This window comes from Ceratotherium simum, chromosome 5, assembly GCF_057802395.1.
Source record: "Ceratotherium simum simum isolate JZ-2026a chromosome 5, ASM5780239v1, whole genome shotgun sequence".
Lineage (NCBI taxonomy): Eukaryota > Metazoa > Chordata > Mammalia > Perissodactyla > Rhinocerotidae > Ceratotherium > Ceratotherium simum.
Window position 1 is genome coordinate 373,872 of NC_141904.1, and position 17,257 is coordinate 391,128.

At 42.7% G+C, this 17,257-nt stretch overlaps 1 protein-coding gene across 10 annotated transcripts in view; it reads left to right on the forward strand.

Moving 5' to 3' along the window:
- Nucleotides 1–17,257, forward strand: part of PLCH1 (phospholipase C eta 1) — a 214,205-nt gene that overhangs the window by 120,471 nt on the left and 76,477 nt on the right. For all 10 annotated transcript variants that reach the window (XM_087430352.1, XM_087430355.1, XM_087430356.1 and 7 more), the window contains 2 exons: nt 8,720–8,849; nt 12,368–12,538. In XM_087430352.1, the coding sequence (XP_087286478.1) occupies nt 8,720–8,849; nt 12,368–12,538 (301 nt within the window). The remainder of the gene's footprint in view (nt 1–8,719; nt 8,850–12,367; nt 12,539–17,257) is intronic.

Here is a 17,257-nt window from a genome sequence, read left to right on the forward strand (position 1 = left end):
TTAACAGGTACGTTTTGAGTTACAGTCATGTCCGAGCACTAAGCCCCTCCCTGCTCTCGCTCTCTGTAACCTACAGTTTGGAAACTGGAGTGACTGAGACTCGAGGGGAAGTTATTTTTCACTTAATAACATTTACCCTCTGTAAATTGCTTGAGAAACTGCAGTCTGGGTCTCATCCTTGATTAAACCATTCCTGTGGTCCTGCCGTGCTGACACTGTGCTTGGTCTGGAGGCCGCTCTTCTCCGGATCCAGCTGGCATGTGGCCTGGCCTCTCTGGCCTCAGTTTCCTTATCTGTAAAGTGAGTGTGTCAGAGTGGGTGGATGCTTTGGTTCCCTCCTTTGAGTTTTGAGTGGCCCTAAAATACACGCGCCCCATCTACGCAGGGAGTGGACCACTTCCTGCTGTCATTGGGATGTGCGCCCTGTTGGTTTTCCGCAGAGTGGTGACAGATGCGTGCTGCTCTAGCTATAATCCCTCACCCAGGGTATTGTTGGGGCCGAGTGGAAACGCTCAGCCCCTGAAAGGAGTTTTGACAGTGTGAAGGTCTGAGCTGATGAGCCGTGATGCTTTCATCAGGATTCGCAGCGTGCAGATAAATGCAACTAGGATTCATAAATGAACAAAACACTAACACAGGAGCTAATTTTCTGTGCTTTGTGCTGGTAGTTTGGTTCTTAACTCCTTTACATTTTGTAAAAAACAAACAAAAATACTGAATCAGTAAGAATGCTTTCTGGTACAAGCCAGAGAACCATGCCCACAGTGCCTGAAACAATAAGGAGTATTCACTTCTCATGAACAAGAGACCTGAGGTGTCGGTCAGTCTGTGGTGCAGTGGTGTTGGCCGAGCCCCGGTGCTGCCATCTCAGCGTGCTGGCTCGGTCCTCAGCTGGCTGCTGTTTGGTCACGGAGCTGCTGCAGCTCCGAACACAGCCCTGCCCAGAGGGAGCAGAGTGCTGCTCACAAATCTTTTTTTAAGAGCAAAGAAAAACTTCCCGGGAGCCTCCCGAAAGGCCAGCTCTCATCATTGGCCAGAGTGCTGTTGCAGGCCCTTCCTACACCAGCTCTGACAGGACAGACCAGTGAATGTCACCGGGCTTGGGTCTCAGGGCCCTTCTGCACTCTGAAAAACTGGAGGCTCCAAAGAGTTTCTGTTCATGTAGGTTTCATCTGTTGATACTTGTCATATTAGAAATTAAATCTGAGAATTTAAAAAATGTTTGTTAATTCATTTAAAATTGTAATGAACTCTATTACATGTTAACATTTTTATGAAAAAAACTTTATTTTTCAAAGCAAAACAAATCAGTGAGCAGAGTAGTATTGCTTTTCTCTTTTGCTTCGGAAAACATGGATTCTCATATCTGCCTCTGCGCTCAGTCTGTCGTGATGTGTTGTTTTGGTTGAAATGCATGAAGAAAATCTAGCCTCACACAGGTAAATAGCTGGAGGAGGGGGACCTTGTGGTTACGAGGCCCTTGGACTGTACTTTGAGGATGGCTGTAAAGGCTAATTGAGACTCTCCTCTTGCCTCCAGTTCCCCGGCTCCAGGACAGCACAGGGTTCTTGGGTTCCTGAGCAAAGTCGAGGAAGGCAGCGGCTGTGGGAGACATCAGTTCTAGAAGCTGCTATCCTCACTCAGCTAACTGGAGCAAATTCACAATATTTCAAGGCCTTTAGCCATTGACACGAATGTCTCTCATAATCCATGTAGTAGTAGACAGTGAGAAATGGGCGTATGTTGTGAAGACTCTTTTCCCCTTGATTAGATTTTACTGGTTAGATGAGAGATACGTGCCTGTTGCAGTAAGCCAGAGTACAGAGCTGCACACAGGAAAGTGGTCGTCAGCAGTTTTGCACCTTCTCCCCCCGTTCTGATGGTAACAGCTTGAGGCACACCCTCCCACACTTTTCTCCCAGCCCATTTTTGAATCGTTTTTTTGGTTTTTGGTGGTTGTTTTAGGAGTTCTGTATATTCTGGATATGAATCCCTTATCAGATACATGATTTGCAAATATTTTCTTTTATTCTGTGGGTCTTTTTACTCTGTTGATAGTGTTCTTTGATGCACAAATTTTTATTTTCATAAAGTTCAAGTTGTCTATTTTTTCTTTTGTTGCCTGTGCCTTTGGTGTCATATCCAAGAAATCATTGCCAAATCCAATGTCATGAAATTTTTGTTCTGTGTTTTCATCTGAGTTTTATTATTTTAGGTCTTATATTTAGGTCCTTGATCCATTTTGAGTTAATTTTTGTATGTACGGTTAGGTAAGGGTCCAACTTCACTCTTTTACATGTGGAGATCCAGTTTTCCCAGCACCATTTGTTGAAAAGACTGTCCTTTCCCCGTTGAATGGTCTTGGCCCCCTTGTCAAAAATCATTTGACCATATATATGAGGATTTGTTTCTGGACTCTCTTCTATTCCATTGGTCTGTATGTTTGTCTTTATGCTAATACAACACTCTTTTGATTACTCTAGCTTGGTAGTAAGTTTTGAAATCAGGAAGTGTGAGTCTTCCAATTTTGTTCTTTTTCAAGATTGTTCGGCTACTCAGAGTCCCTTGACTATAAAAATTCCGTCTTTATTCTTTTTGATGCAATTGTAAATGGAATTGTTTTTGTGTTTCCTTCTCAGATTGTTCATTGTTCGTGTATAGAAATGCACCTGACTTTTGTGTGTTGACTTTGTATCCTGCTACTTTGCTGAATTCATTTGTTAGATCTAACAGCTTTTTTGTGGAGTCTTGAGGGTTTTCTACACATGAGATCATATCATCTGCAAACAAAGACCATTTTACTTCTTTCTTTCATTTGGATGCCTTTTATTTCTTTTTCTTGCCTAATTGCTCTGGCTAGAACTTTCAGTACCATGTTGAATAGATATGGTGAAAGTGGGCATCCTTATCTTGTTCCTGATCTTAGAGGAAAAGCTTTCAGTCTTTTATTATTGAATATGATGTTTGCTGTGGTTTTTTCATATGAGGCTTTTATTATGTTGGGGTAGTTTCCTTCTGTTCCTATTTTGTTGAGTGTTTTTATCATGAAAGGGTGTTGAATTTTGTCAAATGCTTTTTCTGCATCAATTGAGGTAATCATGTATTTTTTTTCTTCATTATGTATTTACAGCATATTACAGTAATTGATTCTCGTATGTTGAACCATCCTTGTATTCCAGGAATAAATCTCACTTGGTCATGGTGCATAATCCTTTTAATATGCTGCTGAATTGTATTTGCTAGTACCTTGTTGAGGATTTTTGCATTAATGTTCATAAGAGATATTGGTTTATAGTTTTTTTTTCATATTATGTCTTTGTCTGGCTTTGGTATCAGGGTAATGCTGGTCTCATAGAATGAGTTAGGAAGTGTTCCCTCCTCTTCAATTTTTGGAAAAGTTTGAGAAGGATTGGTATTAGTTCTTGTTAAAATGTTTGGTAGAAGTCACTAGTGAAGCCATCAGGTCCAGGGCTTTTCTTTGTTGAGAGAGTTTTGATTACTGATTCAATCTCCTTCCTAGTTATAGGTCTATTCAGATTGTCTATTTCTTCATGATTTAGTCTTGGTAGGTTTTGTGTTTCTAGGAATTTGTCCATTTCATCCAGTTTACCCAATTTGTTGGCATGCAATTGTTCAGAGCACTCTTTTATCATCCTTTTTATTTCTGTAGAGTCAGTAGTAATGTCCCCACTTTCATTTCTGATTTTAGTAATTTGAGTCCTTCCTCTTTTTTTCTTAGTCCATCTGGCTAAAAGCTTGTCAATGTTATTGATCTTTTTGAAGAACCTACTTTTGATTTCATTCATTTTCTCTATTATTTTTCTATTCTCTATTTCGTTTCTCTCTGCTCTAATCTTTATTATTTCCTTCCTTCTGCCAGCTTTGGGTTAGTTTGTTCTTCTTTTTCTAGTTCCTTAAGTTGTAAAGTTAGGGTGTTGATTTGAGATCTTTCTTGTTTTTTAATGTAAGCATTTATTGCTGTAGATCTCCCTCTTAGCACTGCTTTTGCTGCATCCCACAAGTTTTGGTGTGTTATGTTTTCATTTCATTTGTCTGTAAAGTATTTTCTAATTTCCCTTGTGGTTTAATCTTTGATCCATTGATTGTTTAAAGGTGTGTTGTTTAATTTCCACAATTTTGTGAATTTTTCAGTTTTCCTTTTGTTATTTATTTCTAACTTCATCCCATTGTGGTCAAAGAAGATACTTGGTATGGTATCTATCTTTAAAAATCTATTGAGACTTAATTTATGGCCTAAAATATGATCTATCCTGAAAAATGTCCCATGTGCACTTTAGAAGAATGTATGTGCTGCTGTTGTTGGGTGGAGAGTTCTGTATCTGTCTGTTAGATCTAATTGGTTTATTGTGTTAAGTCCTCTGTTTTTTTATCTTCTGTCTGGTTGTTCTATCCATTATTGTGAGTGGGGTATTGAAGTCTCCAACTGTTATTGTAAAACTGTGTGTTTCTCCCTTCAATTCTGTCAGGTTTTGTTTCATATGTTTTGATGATCTGCCAGTAGAGGTGTAAATGTTTATAATTGTTATATCTTCTTCTTGTATTGACTCTTTTATTAGTATATAATGTCCTTCTTTGTCTCTTATAACCCTTTTTGATTTGAAGTCTGTTTTGTTTGATATTAGTATAGCCATCTTGCTCTCTTTGGGTTAGTATTTGCTTGGAATATCTTTTTCCATCTTTTCCCTTTCAACTTGTTTGTGTTTTTGGATCTCAAGCAAGTCTCTTGGAGACAGCATATAGTTGGATCATTTTTTAAATCCATTCTGCCAATCTCTGTCTTTCTATTGGAGAGTTTACTCCATTTACATTTAAAGTAATTCCTGATAAATAGGGACTTACTTGTGTTGTTGTGCAATTCATTTTCTGTATGTCTTATAGCTTTTTTGTCCTTCATTTCGTGCATTACTGTCTTCTTTGTGTTTAGTTGAGTTCTTGCAGTGAAACGTTTAAATTCCTTTCCCTTTTCCTTTTGTCTGTGGCTGTTTTCTTTGTGATTACCATGGGGGTTGCATTTAACATCTGAAGTTATAGTACTCTACTTTGAATTTATACCAGCCTACCTCAGTAGTTTTTTGAACCTGATTTGTCCATGTTTACTGGCAGTAGAAAGTTTTTATATTTGAACTAACAAGGTTGACAGCTGAGGGATTTCGTATTCTGAAAATATGCTCTCTGGAAAGCAAGCGTACCTCCAAACTGCACGAGAAACAATTTCACAAGAAATATAGAAGCCGTTGATATTTGTGTCAGTGAGGAGAAAAGAGGAAGGAGGAAATTAACAAATAATGAAGCCGAGGCTGATGTCAAAAATAGGGAAAGTTGTGCTGAGTCAGGGGACCATTCTCATGCAGATTTGTCAGAATTTGATAGGGTTTTAGATAATATCTTAATAACAGAATGACATCCTCGATTGGACACACCTGTCATTACATTAATTGTGGAGAATGTCTTTGGGATGTTCATTATTATTACATTTCAATTATTTCCTGAAAATTTCAACTGTGAATGAATGATGAGAATACTGCATCTTGAGTGGCTGTATGAAGAAATCCGTCTGGTGTCCAGCGTACTTCAAGTTATCTTGGCAGCATGGCCGTGTTGAATGGAGGTGGACGCGGTACTTGTGTGTGAGAAGCAACATGGCATCGTGTCTAAGGCCTCAGGCTGGTGCTGCTCTGCCTGGGGTCCAGCTCTTGTTCTGCGTGTTCTGTGCACCTTTGGGTGAGTCCCTTACACTCTTGCCTCAGCGTCTTTATCTGTAACATAGTGATGATGTTAATCACACTGCCTCCCTACCCTCAATTGAGCTGATGTACACAAAGTGCTTAGAACACTGTCCGGCACATATTGGACGCTGTAAATAACAACTGCTATTGTTATTGCTGAAGAGAGGTAAGAACTGGCGAATGTTTTGCTTTCCTATGCAGGTAGATTACAGTCTGAAATCTCACTGGGCCCCGCCTGCAGAGATGGTGGTGCTGGCACCTAGCTTCAGCCTTGTTCTCCCTCTGACCATTCTCCTCTGTGATTCCCCCACGTTGTCTCTTTGCCCCATGAGGGAAATTATCGCTTCTAGAAGACTTTAGCAGTCCCTTATGGATGTTGTAAACCTGTACACCTTCTCCCTGAGTCAGGGGCCCTGAAGTCTGCAGCCTGCAGGATGAATCTGGCCCACAATCTGTTTTTGTATGGGCTCCTGAGCTAAGAATGGTTTTTCAGTGGTTGAAAAAGTCAAAAGAAGAGGAACATTTTGTGACATGTGAAAATGATATAAAATTCAAATTTCAGTGTCCATAAATAAAGTTTTATTGGAACATAGCCCTGCCAGCTCATTTATGTATCGTTTACGGCTGCTTTTGTGTAACAGCAGCGGAGTCGAGTAGTTGCAATCGAGACCCAGTGGCCGGCAAAACCTAAAATATTTACTGTCAGGCCCTTTTCAGAAAAAGTTTGCCCATCCCTGTACAAAAAATACCATTCAGTGCTTTACATTTTCCTATAATTTCTTGATAAAAAGTACTGGGCTGTAACTTTTCATTCAGTTTTTACTCTCCATTTTTCTTTGCAGGATGACTGTTTCTGTCCTTAAATTTATCATGTATATGGCTATGAATCATTAATTCAGGGCTTTCTTGGGCACTCGTGTTTTAATTACGAAGAACAACTTCAGGATATCAGTATACATTCACCTGCGACTGTATCTTATACCACGTGTGCTGTTCCTGGAGAGAATGGTTTTCCTTTCATTGAATCTTAGAGGTGGAAGAGACTTCGAGGTCATCTGGTTGTGCTCACTGACATTAGAAGTGACGTTAAGTGACCCACTATCCCAGGGCCAGGTCAGTGTAGAATCAGAACTGGTGTCTGCTTCGTGGCCTGATCCTAGCTATGCTTCTGTCTCCACCAGACCCAATCACGAGGCCAGCTTGTGTGTTGCCACTGAGGGCCTTGCAGACACAGGCCCACCCTCAAGGGTATGTATATCCCTGCAGAAAACTCACACTTAGGGTTTGCTTGTCTGTGCTCTTCTCTGGAGAAGCCTCTGAGAGGCTTTGGTGAAGAAGTGTAGAATGAAAGGGTGGAAATACGGCCACCACTGGACTCACGTCATCACTTCTTTGGACTCTGGGAACACGGTTTGTGGGGCCCAGAGCAGTGTCCACAGTAAAAAGAAGTGGAGCTCATGGATGGGGCTGTGGGCCCAGAAAACAGAGAAGTGAGATCAGGTTCCTACTGGGAATGGCCAAGGTTCACTCTCGATGCTTCAGTCATTCTCCCTAGTCTTGGCCACCCTTCGCTCCTGGGTGTCAGGGGTACTGAGGTCCTGCCTGATCTCTAGGAGGAAAGATTGAACTTAAAAGAACCAGGCTGGCTATTTTCACATGTTATAAAGGGAACAGAATGTGAAGAAGGTGTTTACAACCTGAAAATCGCCTCCATTTAACTTGAGAAGAAATAAGACTCACTTTCTGGTATTTTTACTTTCTAAGGTGCAGTCTCCCGCAGTCGTAATTTGAATCACCTAAGAAATGTAAATGTGCTCGGGTACGTTAATAGTTTGACTTAAAATGAAAATCTCTGTTTGATGTCCCCTGCTTGGTAAGCAGGTATTATCCATCCACCCTGTCCTCTGACCGCACCGTTTTCCCACTTGTTGGTTTTAAACCTGTGCTTTTCCGCAACTTGGATTCCCTGGTTTCCTTCCGTCTCCTTTCTTCTTTTCCTCTTCGTTACCCTTCACGTTCTGAAGCTCAGTCTGGTTTTCTGAGTATACATCTGATTCCTGCCTTCTGTAATTCGTCCCCAACAACTATGAATCATAAAAATTCCTCTGCTAAAACTTAACTGGGAATTTTTAACTCATCCATTTGTCACGATTTATTCTGCTTGCTCACTATGTAAGACAACCCAAGACTCATGCAGTGGAGTGTCTTTTACAGTCTCGGCTCACGTGGTGTAAATCCTCTGTATCTAACTCAGTGTCACGTCCTCAGTCACCCGTGTCAGACCTGAGCTTTGCTGTCAGGCTCGTGCTTCATCTTCCGGCCTTGACTCGGGGTTTGTGGCTCTCAGGTTGGAACAGTCCAAGTTGGTAACAGGAAGAGGGACAGTCTGGAGACGGCCGTCGGTGGGGCGAGGAGAGCGGCACTGGTGGCAGGAGGCCTGGGGTGGAGACCTGGTTCTCTTACTGTCCTTAGCACATTTCTTCCTCTCCTCCAGTCATATCCTCGTCTGAACAATGAGGAGACGCTCTGGAAGGCTGATGAACTGGAAGATCTAAATTCCTCAATGCGGGAGTGGGACTGAGAAAAGGGAATTGAGAAGATCGTGTAGCGTGGGGTGTGATGAAAGAAGATGCTAGAGGAGAAGTCATAGAGGGAGGCGATGAGGCCTGACTTTGGTTCTTTGAGGCCTCAGCACATCTTAGAGGTTCTTTAGCAGGTCGCAGGAGAAGGCTGGAGGTAAAGAGGCTCTCAGAACACTAGTTCCGTCTCACGTCCCAGTGAAGGGAGTCACCCCCTGGGCCCTCCTCCCTCCCTTCCTTCCGGTGTCACTGTCAGTGGCTCCCGGAGCCTGGGCGTTGCAGGCTCCTCAGAAGACTTTCTCCCCCAGTTCAGTGTTAAATGTCCGTGACCATCCTGGGAGAGAGCAGCTGTTCTTGTGGTGAAAACACACGTTTCCCTTGACCTTTGTGCACATGGGTGAAACAGACCTTTGAGGAGGCGGATAAGAATGGCGACGGCTTGTTGAACATTGAGGAGATACACCAGCTGATGCATAAACTCAACGTCAACCTGCCCCGGAGAAAAGTCAGACAGATGTTCCAGGTACGTTCCTCCATGGCGTTGGCCTCCCATAAAACACGCGACACAGGTTGTTGGCGCACTTAGACGTTTCGGGGCTGTGTGTTCTGTTGGAAGCCAATGCTACCTGCTCTGTGCTGTTTTATTTCTCTTTGATAGAAGAGACATTTTACTTCATCAAGGAAAAAGTACTTCCTAAGCTGAACATGCACCCACAATTTCACTTCCTAAAAGGCTTTTTTGTTGTTGCTGCTGCTTTCATAGTGATTATAAGCACCTGACCTGACATTACACAGTGGAGTCAGTGCCATCGAGTCCTTTAGAGGGGATCATGCTGTCTCATCTGCCTCCTCGCAGACTGTCGTGAGGATCAGAACCAAGACTAAGTAACATGAAAAAACCCCACTGTCGAAGTCCTCGAGAACCCTCTGCTTTGTTTCAGACGAATTTAAGATTTAGGATCCATGAGGCCTGGGAGTGCCTGTCGCTCCTGCCGTGTAGGCAGCTCTGCAGGAGTGTGCTCGGCCTCCCGTTGGTGTGAGAGGAGACGCCGCTCCCCTGTGGGAAGTCCTCAAGGAGCATCCTTGGGCCCAGACTTACTGTGTGGCCTCCGGCTGGGATTGTGCTTAGTCCTCAGCCTATGGGGCAGAAGTGAGTTCTGTTGAGTTTAAGTTGGTGCAAAAGCAGTGTCAGAGTTTTAGTACTTGCTAGAATATTAATTTGGGAAAGGCTTTTACCTGGAGATAAGTCATAGGCATAATCTGTGTTTTGCAATGATTTTCTGTTCTTAGTGACTAGGTAGGTAGTGTTCTGTACATGTAAAAATAAGGATGGGGGGGGTGATATTTTGTGACGTGTAATGTTTTGTGCTTCCTTTGTTTTCTAACCGCTTGTTCTTAGAGGTTCTAAGGGCAGGAGGAACATGAGAGCTGAGATGAAGCCATGATGGAAGACAGAGGCCGGCCCGGTTCTGGGGCCTCTTGGTGGTCCTGTCCTTGAAGCTCTTGGCTGGAGTGGTTTGCATTGTGGGATTGGTCCCGTCGCACTGGAGAGCAAGGACAGAGGGGGAAGGAAGGAGATACACTGTAGACGCTCCCAGAGAGGGAGTGGGACTGTGGGGGGGCCATGGGCTGTCGCAGACAGAGTGAGCTGTCTTTACACTGCAGGGGGTCTGCGTGACCTGGCACTCCTGTGACAGCTCCCTTTTGCCCTGTGTGAGCTCCGGGGCCCCGTCTCTTCCTTTCCATAGGAGGTGTTCTCGCACTGGAGAGGTGGCTGCTCATTAAAGCAGAGATGCCAGGCTTACAGAGGAGGGGAAAGTCCCTACCTACAGAAAGAATCTATTTTGGGGTGCTTTCTTGAAGTAAGATAAGGAGGTAACATAGATATTGAACTACTTTTACCTCTTCTGTATTTTTTTCCTTCAGATACCTTTTATCTCTAGCGCACGAAGTACTTTAGAGGGTAAACCAGGCAGTGTTTATGTCAAATGTCTTTTGAGAGGGAAGTAAATCTTTTAGACAGGTTTTAAGAACACATTAAGGGTCTCTTTTTATGACCTTAGATTTAAAGACTGTTAGAGCCAGGAGTGGCTGCATGGCAGCTGTGCCTGCGCATGCAGGACATTTCCACCGCAGCCTTCCCATCTCGCAGGGTCCTTTATGCTCATGGGGGGAGCAACAGGACCAGGGGTCTTGCTGTTATTTCAGGAGCTTTCTCTTTCTTTTGACTGAACTGCTGGTGACGATGTCCAAGACTTCCTAGAATTCTCTTTGCTTTTTTGCTGCAGTGCAAGATTCAACTGATTTTTATTTTAAAGGAATCTTTCAAGGTGTGGATAGCTTCTTTAGATGCCATTGTTTAAACCTCAGAGTTGTACTTTTCTTGACTGTCAGGTATTTACAAGGAAGTCTTGAAAAGTGTTTCAGCTCTGTATCCAGGGTTAGATGTTTTGAAACAAAGCTGTGGTAGAAATATGAGCATTAGACCCTGTTTCTTAGGATGCAAATACCTGACGGCCAAGAGCCTCACACACTGATAAAAATGCTGATATTCTGTGGACCCGTCTGTCTCCACCTTTAAAAAGACAGACGGCGACAGCTGTTGGCCTCACAGAGACACTGTGTGTTGTTTAAATGTGGTCCAAGTATTTGCTCATAATTGGCCCAAGATTAGCAAAGTTTTTAAAAATATATCTTTTTCTGAGCACTTTGACTTTCAAAACTATGTTTAAAACCACATAACAGCTGAGTATACTCACAAAATCCACGCATTTCAAAGTGCCATTCATTCCATCAGTTTTTGTTCGGTGACACCTATGTTCATGTGGAATGAAGAAGATGGTGTAAATGGATTGGTTGCTCATTATGTGTCCCCCACAGTTTTGTGGTTTTATGACACATGCAGCCAATCAGAAGTAAGAAACAGGGTGAAAGCCGCAGTCAGTAATTCCTAGAAACAAATAATTTCCACTAGAGATGGGTCCAGATGGATTTTCAGACTTCTGTGGAGGGAGAGTGGGGAGGAGCCACGATGTTGATGACTGAGAGCGGGAAGCTGCCAACAGGCGAAGAGAGATGCTGTTACATTTAGAGGTTACGTGGATGGAGTTACAGTGCAGAAGCTGGTGCGAGACTGGTATCTGCGTCGTGCGTTAAATGTATCTTCTCGCTTTTTTTCTTGGATAGTCTTGTCCAAGATTTCTCTTTTTCATTAATTTTTTCAAAAGATGAGCTTTTGTTTTCATTGCTCACCTCTGATGTTATATCTGTTTATTTTCTATTTCCTTGCTTTCTGCGTTTGTTTGTAATTCATTTCCTTCTGTTTTCTTTATCTTGGTCTTTTCCTAGCTTTTTGAATTCAACTATTAGCTTATTTGTTTTTAATCTACCTTGCTTTCTAATAAATTTAAAACTTCAGGTTTCCTTCTAATGACTGCTTTCAGTTCATCACACACGTTTTAATATGGAGAGTGCGTGTTCACTTCTGTGTATTTCCTATTTAGAAATGCATCATGCTGTTTCTGTTTTTTTGTGTGTGTGTGAGAGGAAGATCAGCCCTGAGCTAACTTCCGTTGCCAATCTTCTTCTTTTTGTGGAGAAAGATTGGCCCTGGGCTAACATCCGTGCCCATCTTCCTCTACTTTACATGAGACGCTGCCACAGCATGGCCTGACAAGCCGTGCGTTGGTGTGGGCCTGGGATCCGAACCTGTGAACCCCTGGCTGCCAAAGCAGAGCATGCGAACTTAACCACTACACCACCGGGCTGGCCTGTTTCCGTTTTTCTTAAAGCTTTCTTTGTTAATTTATAAATTTACTGTGATCAGAGAAATTGATTTTTATAAGGTTGATTCTTTATAATTTGTTGAAGGTCTTTGTGGACTAATACGTAGTCCGTTTTTAGGGTGATCCCTGTGTGCTTAGGAAGAAGGGTCGCTCACTGTGAGACGTGTACCAGCCTTTTGATGGTGTGTGTGATTCCCAGTGCTGAGCTTCCCACCGCAGGCTCGCACACCGCCTCGCTTCCTCTCCCCTCTTGCAGGAAGCTGATACCGATGAGAATCAGGGAACTTTGACATTTGAAGAGTTCTGTGTTTTTTACAAGATGATGTCATTGAGACGGGACCTTTACTTGCTGCTCTTGAGCTACAGTGACAAGAAGGATCACCTGACCGTGGAGGAACTGGCTCAGTTTCTGAAGGTGGAGCAGAAGGTACCGTCCGACTGTGGGGCGTTTATTAAACGTACGCATGAGAGGTGCACAGGTTTCTCTTGGGGTTGGGTGTGCCTATGCCTTAAACTGGGGGTGGAGGGGTGAACATCACAATTCCACAGAAATCTGTTTATGAGTTATTTAAAACCTGTTTCCAGCAGCTTTTAAGATGGAGTGATGAATTGAACACATACTTTTTTTTTTACTTTAAATATGTTGAGTATGGATGTGCATATTTTCCCACAAAGAAATGAATGTGAACTCACGCGTTTCATTTTAGATGTAATGGCAATGTTTTCTTTAGACTAATAGTATAGCTAGGTATTTTGTAACTATCACATAATGTTTAACTAGCAATGTAGTAATTCATTGATAATTCTGATAGGAAATGGGCATTTTATCATGTGAGAAGGATAAGTAAATTAAGTCCTGATTAGCAAAGGGAGTTCTTAAATATATTTAAAATAAGACTTTTTAGTTTTAGTTGTAATGTAGGCTGAATTATGGTCGCCCAGGCTGGTCTTGTCCTGCTTCTTTCTTAGTATTGCCTTAAACTCTGTTCGTTTCTCACTAAAGTAGAAGCATAAATGAATATTTTGGTTTGTTTTCTAGCTTTATTGAGGTATACTTGACAAAAAAAATTGTATGTATTTGAGGTGTACAGCGTGAGGTGTGATATATGTACACATTGTGAAATGATGACCACAGTCAAGCTAGTTAACACATCTCTCACCTCACGTAGTTGCGATTTCTTTCTGTGGTGAGAACTCTTAAGATGGACTCTCTTAGTGGATTTCGGTGTATAATCCAGTGTTAACTGTAGTCACCAAGCTGTGCGTTAGATCCCAGAACTTACTCCTCCCGAGTAACTGAACCTTTGTGCTCCTGACCCATGCTCTCCCCTCCCCCAGTCGCTGCAACCCACATTCTGCTCTCGGCTTTTATGATTTTGATTTTTTTAGGTTCCACGTATAAGTGAGATCAGGTGGTTTTTGTCTTTCTGTGTCTGACTGACTTCACTTGTAAAATTTCCTCTAGGCTCATCCTTGTTGCAAATTGCAGGAATGATTTAATCAGTTATGCCTCTGTAATGGAACCTCCATAAAAACCCCTAAACTGTGGGGTTTGGAGAGCTTTCAGGTTGGTGAACACACAGAGGTGCTGGGAAGGGGCTGTGCCCTGGGGGTCACGGGGGCTTCCAACCTCGCCCTTGGCGCGTCTTCCATGTGCTGTTCCTGAGTTGGCTACTGAATAATAAACCCGTAGCTTAAGTAAAGCCCTTTTCTGAGCTTGGTGGGTCACTCTGGTGAATTGTGGGAACTCATAGAGACTTTCTCCTTGACTGACCTCCAGGCCGGCTCTTCTGAGCCCTGTTTTGACTGGGCCCGGTCCTTGGGCCTCGTCCTCAAGGGTCCAGTTGTAGCAGGAATCCTTCGATGTCTGTTTCACCAGAACCCCCTTCCTCGATATCTGATAAAATTCCTCACCCTCCGCCATCTATCGGCAGGTGGTCCCATCACTGGCCTGCCTTCAGCAAGGATCCTGTGGGGTCAGTTTAGCCAGAACCTCCCTCCCCCGATGTTTCCTCCACCAACCCCACCCTGCACCCTGCTGTAATCCCTTTTGTCCATCCTGTGTTCAGAATTGGACCAGTTCTACGCTGAGTTCTCTTTTGCCCTGTTGCAATGGTTACTAATTAAAATCTGCTTTTACTGCTTTAACCACTGTCCAGTTGTTTTTTCCTTAGCAGAATCCCCCACATTTGTGGTAGACCAGGCAGAAACGGGGGTAGCCTGGACACCCCCTTTGTGGCTGGCGTCTGAAGCGGGGCAGTCTGTGGGACTGAGCCTTCCATCTGTGTGGTCTGAGCTAACCCTGGGTGGTTAGTGTCAGAACTGAGTTGAACAGTTGGACTCCCAGTTAGTGTCGGAGAACTTGAGATCTGGTTGGTGTCAGAAAAAAGACACTAGACCTGGTAATATTTTCTTTACCTCATCATCACAGTCACATACATTCTAGGAATAACAGATTCAGATTTTATGAATTTTGTAGTTGCTTTCTTGAGGGTTAAGCTAAATAGTGTTAGTAAAATGTTCTATCAAAATCAGTTATTTTAAGTAGTTTGAAAATTTGGCAAAGGCGGAGATTCTCCATGAGCTGTACAGTCAGCTGTTCGACAGGTAGAGAATGGGAATGGGGTGGTTGAAGAAACTTTGCCCAGAGAATATATCCTTTCTACATCTCTGCTCCTCTGTTTCCCACTCCTGTAACTGCTTCTCCGTTCCCCCTGGAGAACTCTTCGTGGTCTAGTGGAAAGAACACTAGACCGGGAGGCCAGAAGACCTACTTCTGTACCCTGCAAGCTTCACTGGGTGGAGAATCTTGGTTGAGCCTTGGTTTCCTGACCTGAACGAAGGGAGCTGAGCCCACCTTTCCTGTCTCACAAAGTCAAATTGAAGATTGAGTGTAATGGTGAGAAAACACTTTCACAGAGATAGTGAGAAGCACAGCAATGTGAGGAATTAAAATTAAAATATTTGAAGCTACTGACTTCAAGTTCACCTCAGCTAGTGGAATGAGCCCCATCCGTGTGAATGGCAGTAGTGGTGTCACTTGCTAAGGGGTGTATGTTCGTCCCTCCCTTTGGTTATGCTGCATTCACCCAGTGAATTTTAGCTGGGGAAACAGAAGCCAGTGTTCTGTATCTGCCCCTGGTGGAGGATCACCTGTATCCAGTTTAATTTTCGAAACTAGCTTGAAGCTACATGTGGGCATAACCTGAAAGAAGTTTAAAAAAATTTGTCGTATATCCAGAGGCATAAACCACGAAGGAAAATGTTAATGTCTTGAAACTTTGTTTACATGTGGTCCAGCTTATCAAACACCATAAAATTAATATCAAGTACAAACTAGGAAAATATTTGCAACATACAAAGAAGAAATAGTTAATTTCCTAATATGGAAAATGCTCTCATAGACTATGGAGGAAAAAAATGAGTACTCAATAGAAAAATGGGCAAAACATTTGAAACATATAAAAAATTTCATAAAAAGTAAATCTATTAAAAATGTTCACCCTTCATTAATAAATTAAAAATATGAAATAAAACCAAGAGGCTATTTTTAAACCATCAAATTAGTAAAGGTTAAAAAAAAGATACTACCAAACGTAGTGTCCATTTCTTATATTTCTAGTGAAGCTGTGGAATGGTACAATCTTTCTATAGGACAATTTTATTATTTATCAAGTTTTATGTAACTTATAAAACTTTGACCAATTCATTTTACGTCTAGTGCTTCATCCTAAGGAAATAATTAAGCATGTACAGAAAAATAAGTTATAAAGTTGTGCGTTTCACCGTTCTTTATAATAGAGAAAAGTTGGACGTGATCTAAACGTGCAGCGAGAGAGTCGTTAGTCGAGTTTCGTGAGGTTTTGAGTTTTGAAATGAGATTTTCACAATGGAACAAATCTGAGGCTGTTTGACGAGCCATATGGCAGTAATTTATTGTTTCTGATGGCATGAGATTGGTGTAGAGAGTATTCAACTTCTATAGATTTACTCAGTTGTGAAATGAGGTATCACTGGGGCCATGTACGCTGTCACGGATCACGTGAAATCAGATGCTGGCCCACAGGTCAGATCTTTATTTTACTGAAGCTCTCTGAAAATTGAATTTATGCCTTTGACCGGTCCAATTGCTGTTTGATTAGGACTTTCATCCCTGAAATGTGGATGTGCTAAGGGAAATTCCCGCTGTCTTTTATATCCATGAAGAAGTACCAGTTAAGGAAGACACCAGCTGGCTGTGGTTTCTCCTCCATCGCTTCCTCATGTCCACCGATAAAGATCACTGACTTCCACTAACTAGTCTGTGCTTGCAAAGCACTAGGGTTGGCTGCGGTGTTCTGTTTCGTTTCCCTGTGTTTGCCCAGACACAGCCTCCGTCTCCACCAGAGTCCCGTCCGTGTCTTGGCCCCGGGGCCGAGGTGTTGTGTGCTCAGTCCTTCTCAGAGCTCTGGTTCCCCAGCCCCCTTGACAACTTTCCTGATGAGTCTCCACCCTCCTTTTATCCTTGTGTTTCTTATGGATTGAGGAGAGGGGAAGAGGAGGCAGGAATAGCGAAGCACCTGATAGTATGAGAAACCTCCGAGCCGTTAACTAAGAGCCGAGGCTTCCTCCGTGGATGAGTCAAAAGCAGATTTGTATTTATGTGGCGCTTCAGTTGGAAATATGCCTGGGATGTTCACCCAGGGGACGGCTCCGTCTTTTCTGACCCCGGGCTAGAGGGCCCTCTCCTCACTCGACTTGTTTCTCTGCGTCAATCTTGCACATCCCTCAGGGTGCTTCCCTCAGGGGCCCCTTTGCCCCTTTGCTCTTTCTGTTGAGATACCCCTGGTTCTTCTGATCCAATGACAGGTGCCTTTGGGCTGGTCCCTCAGTTTCCCCTCACTGAATCCAGAGTGGTTGGTGAGAGTCACATTCTAATCTCTCTCCTGTGAGAAATAATCATCAACTCTTCTTTGCTTAAAACTAGCAAATTAGCAAACCCTTTCTGGTGCCAGTGTGCCTGAATCGTTTTTTGTTTGTTTAGCATTTTCCTCATCATAAAAGCATTCCTTTAAGAGCCTTATCTGAATTTGTTTCATTTTTCTTAGTCACAATTAAAGCAGTTGAGAGATTGTTCAGAGTAATTTCATCTTATACTATTTTTTCT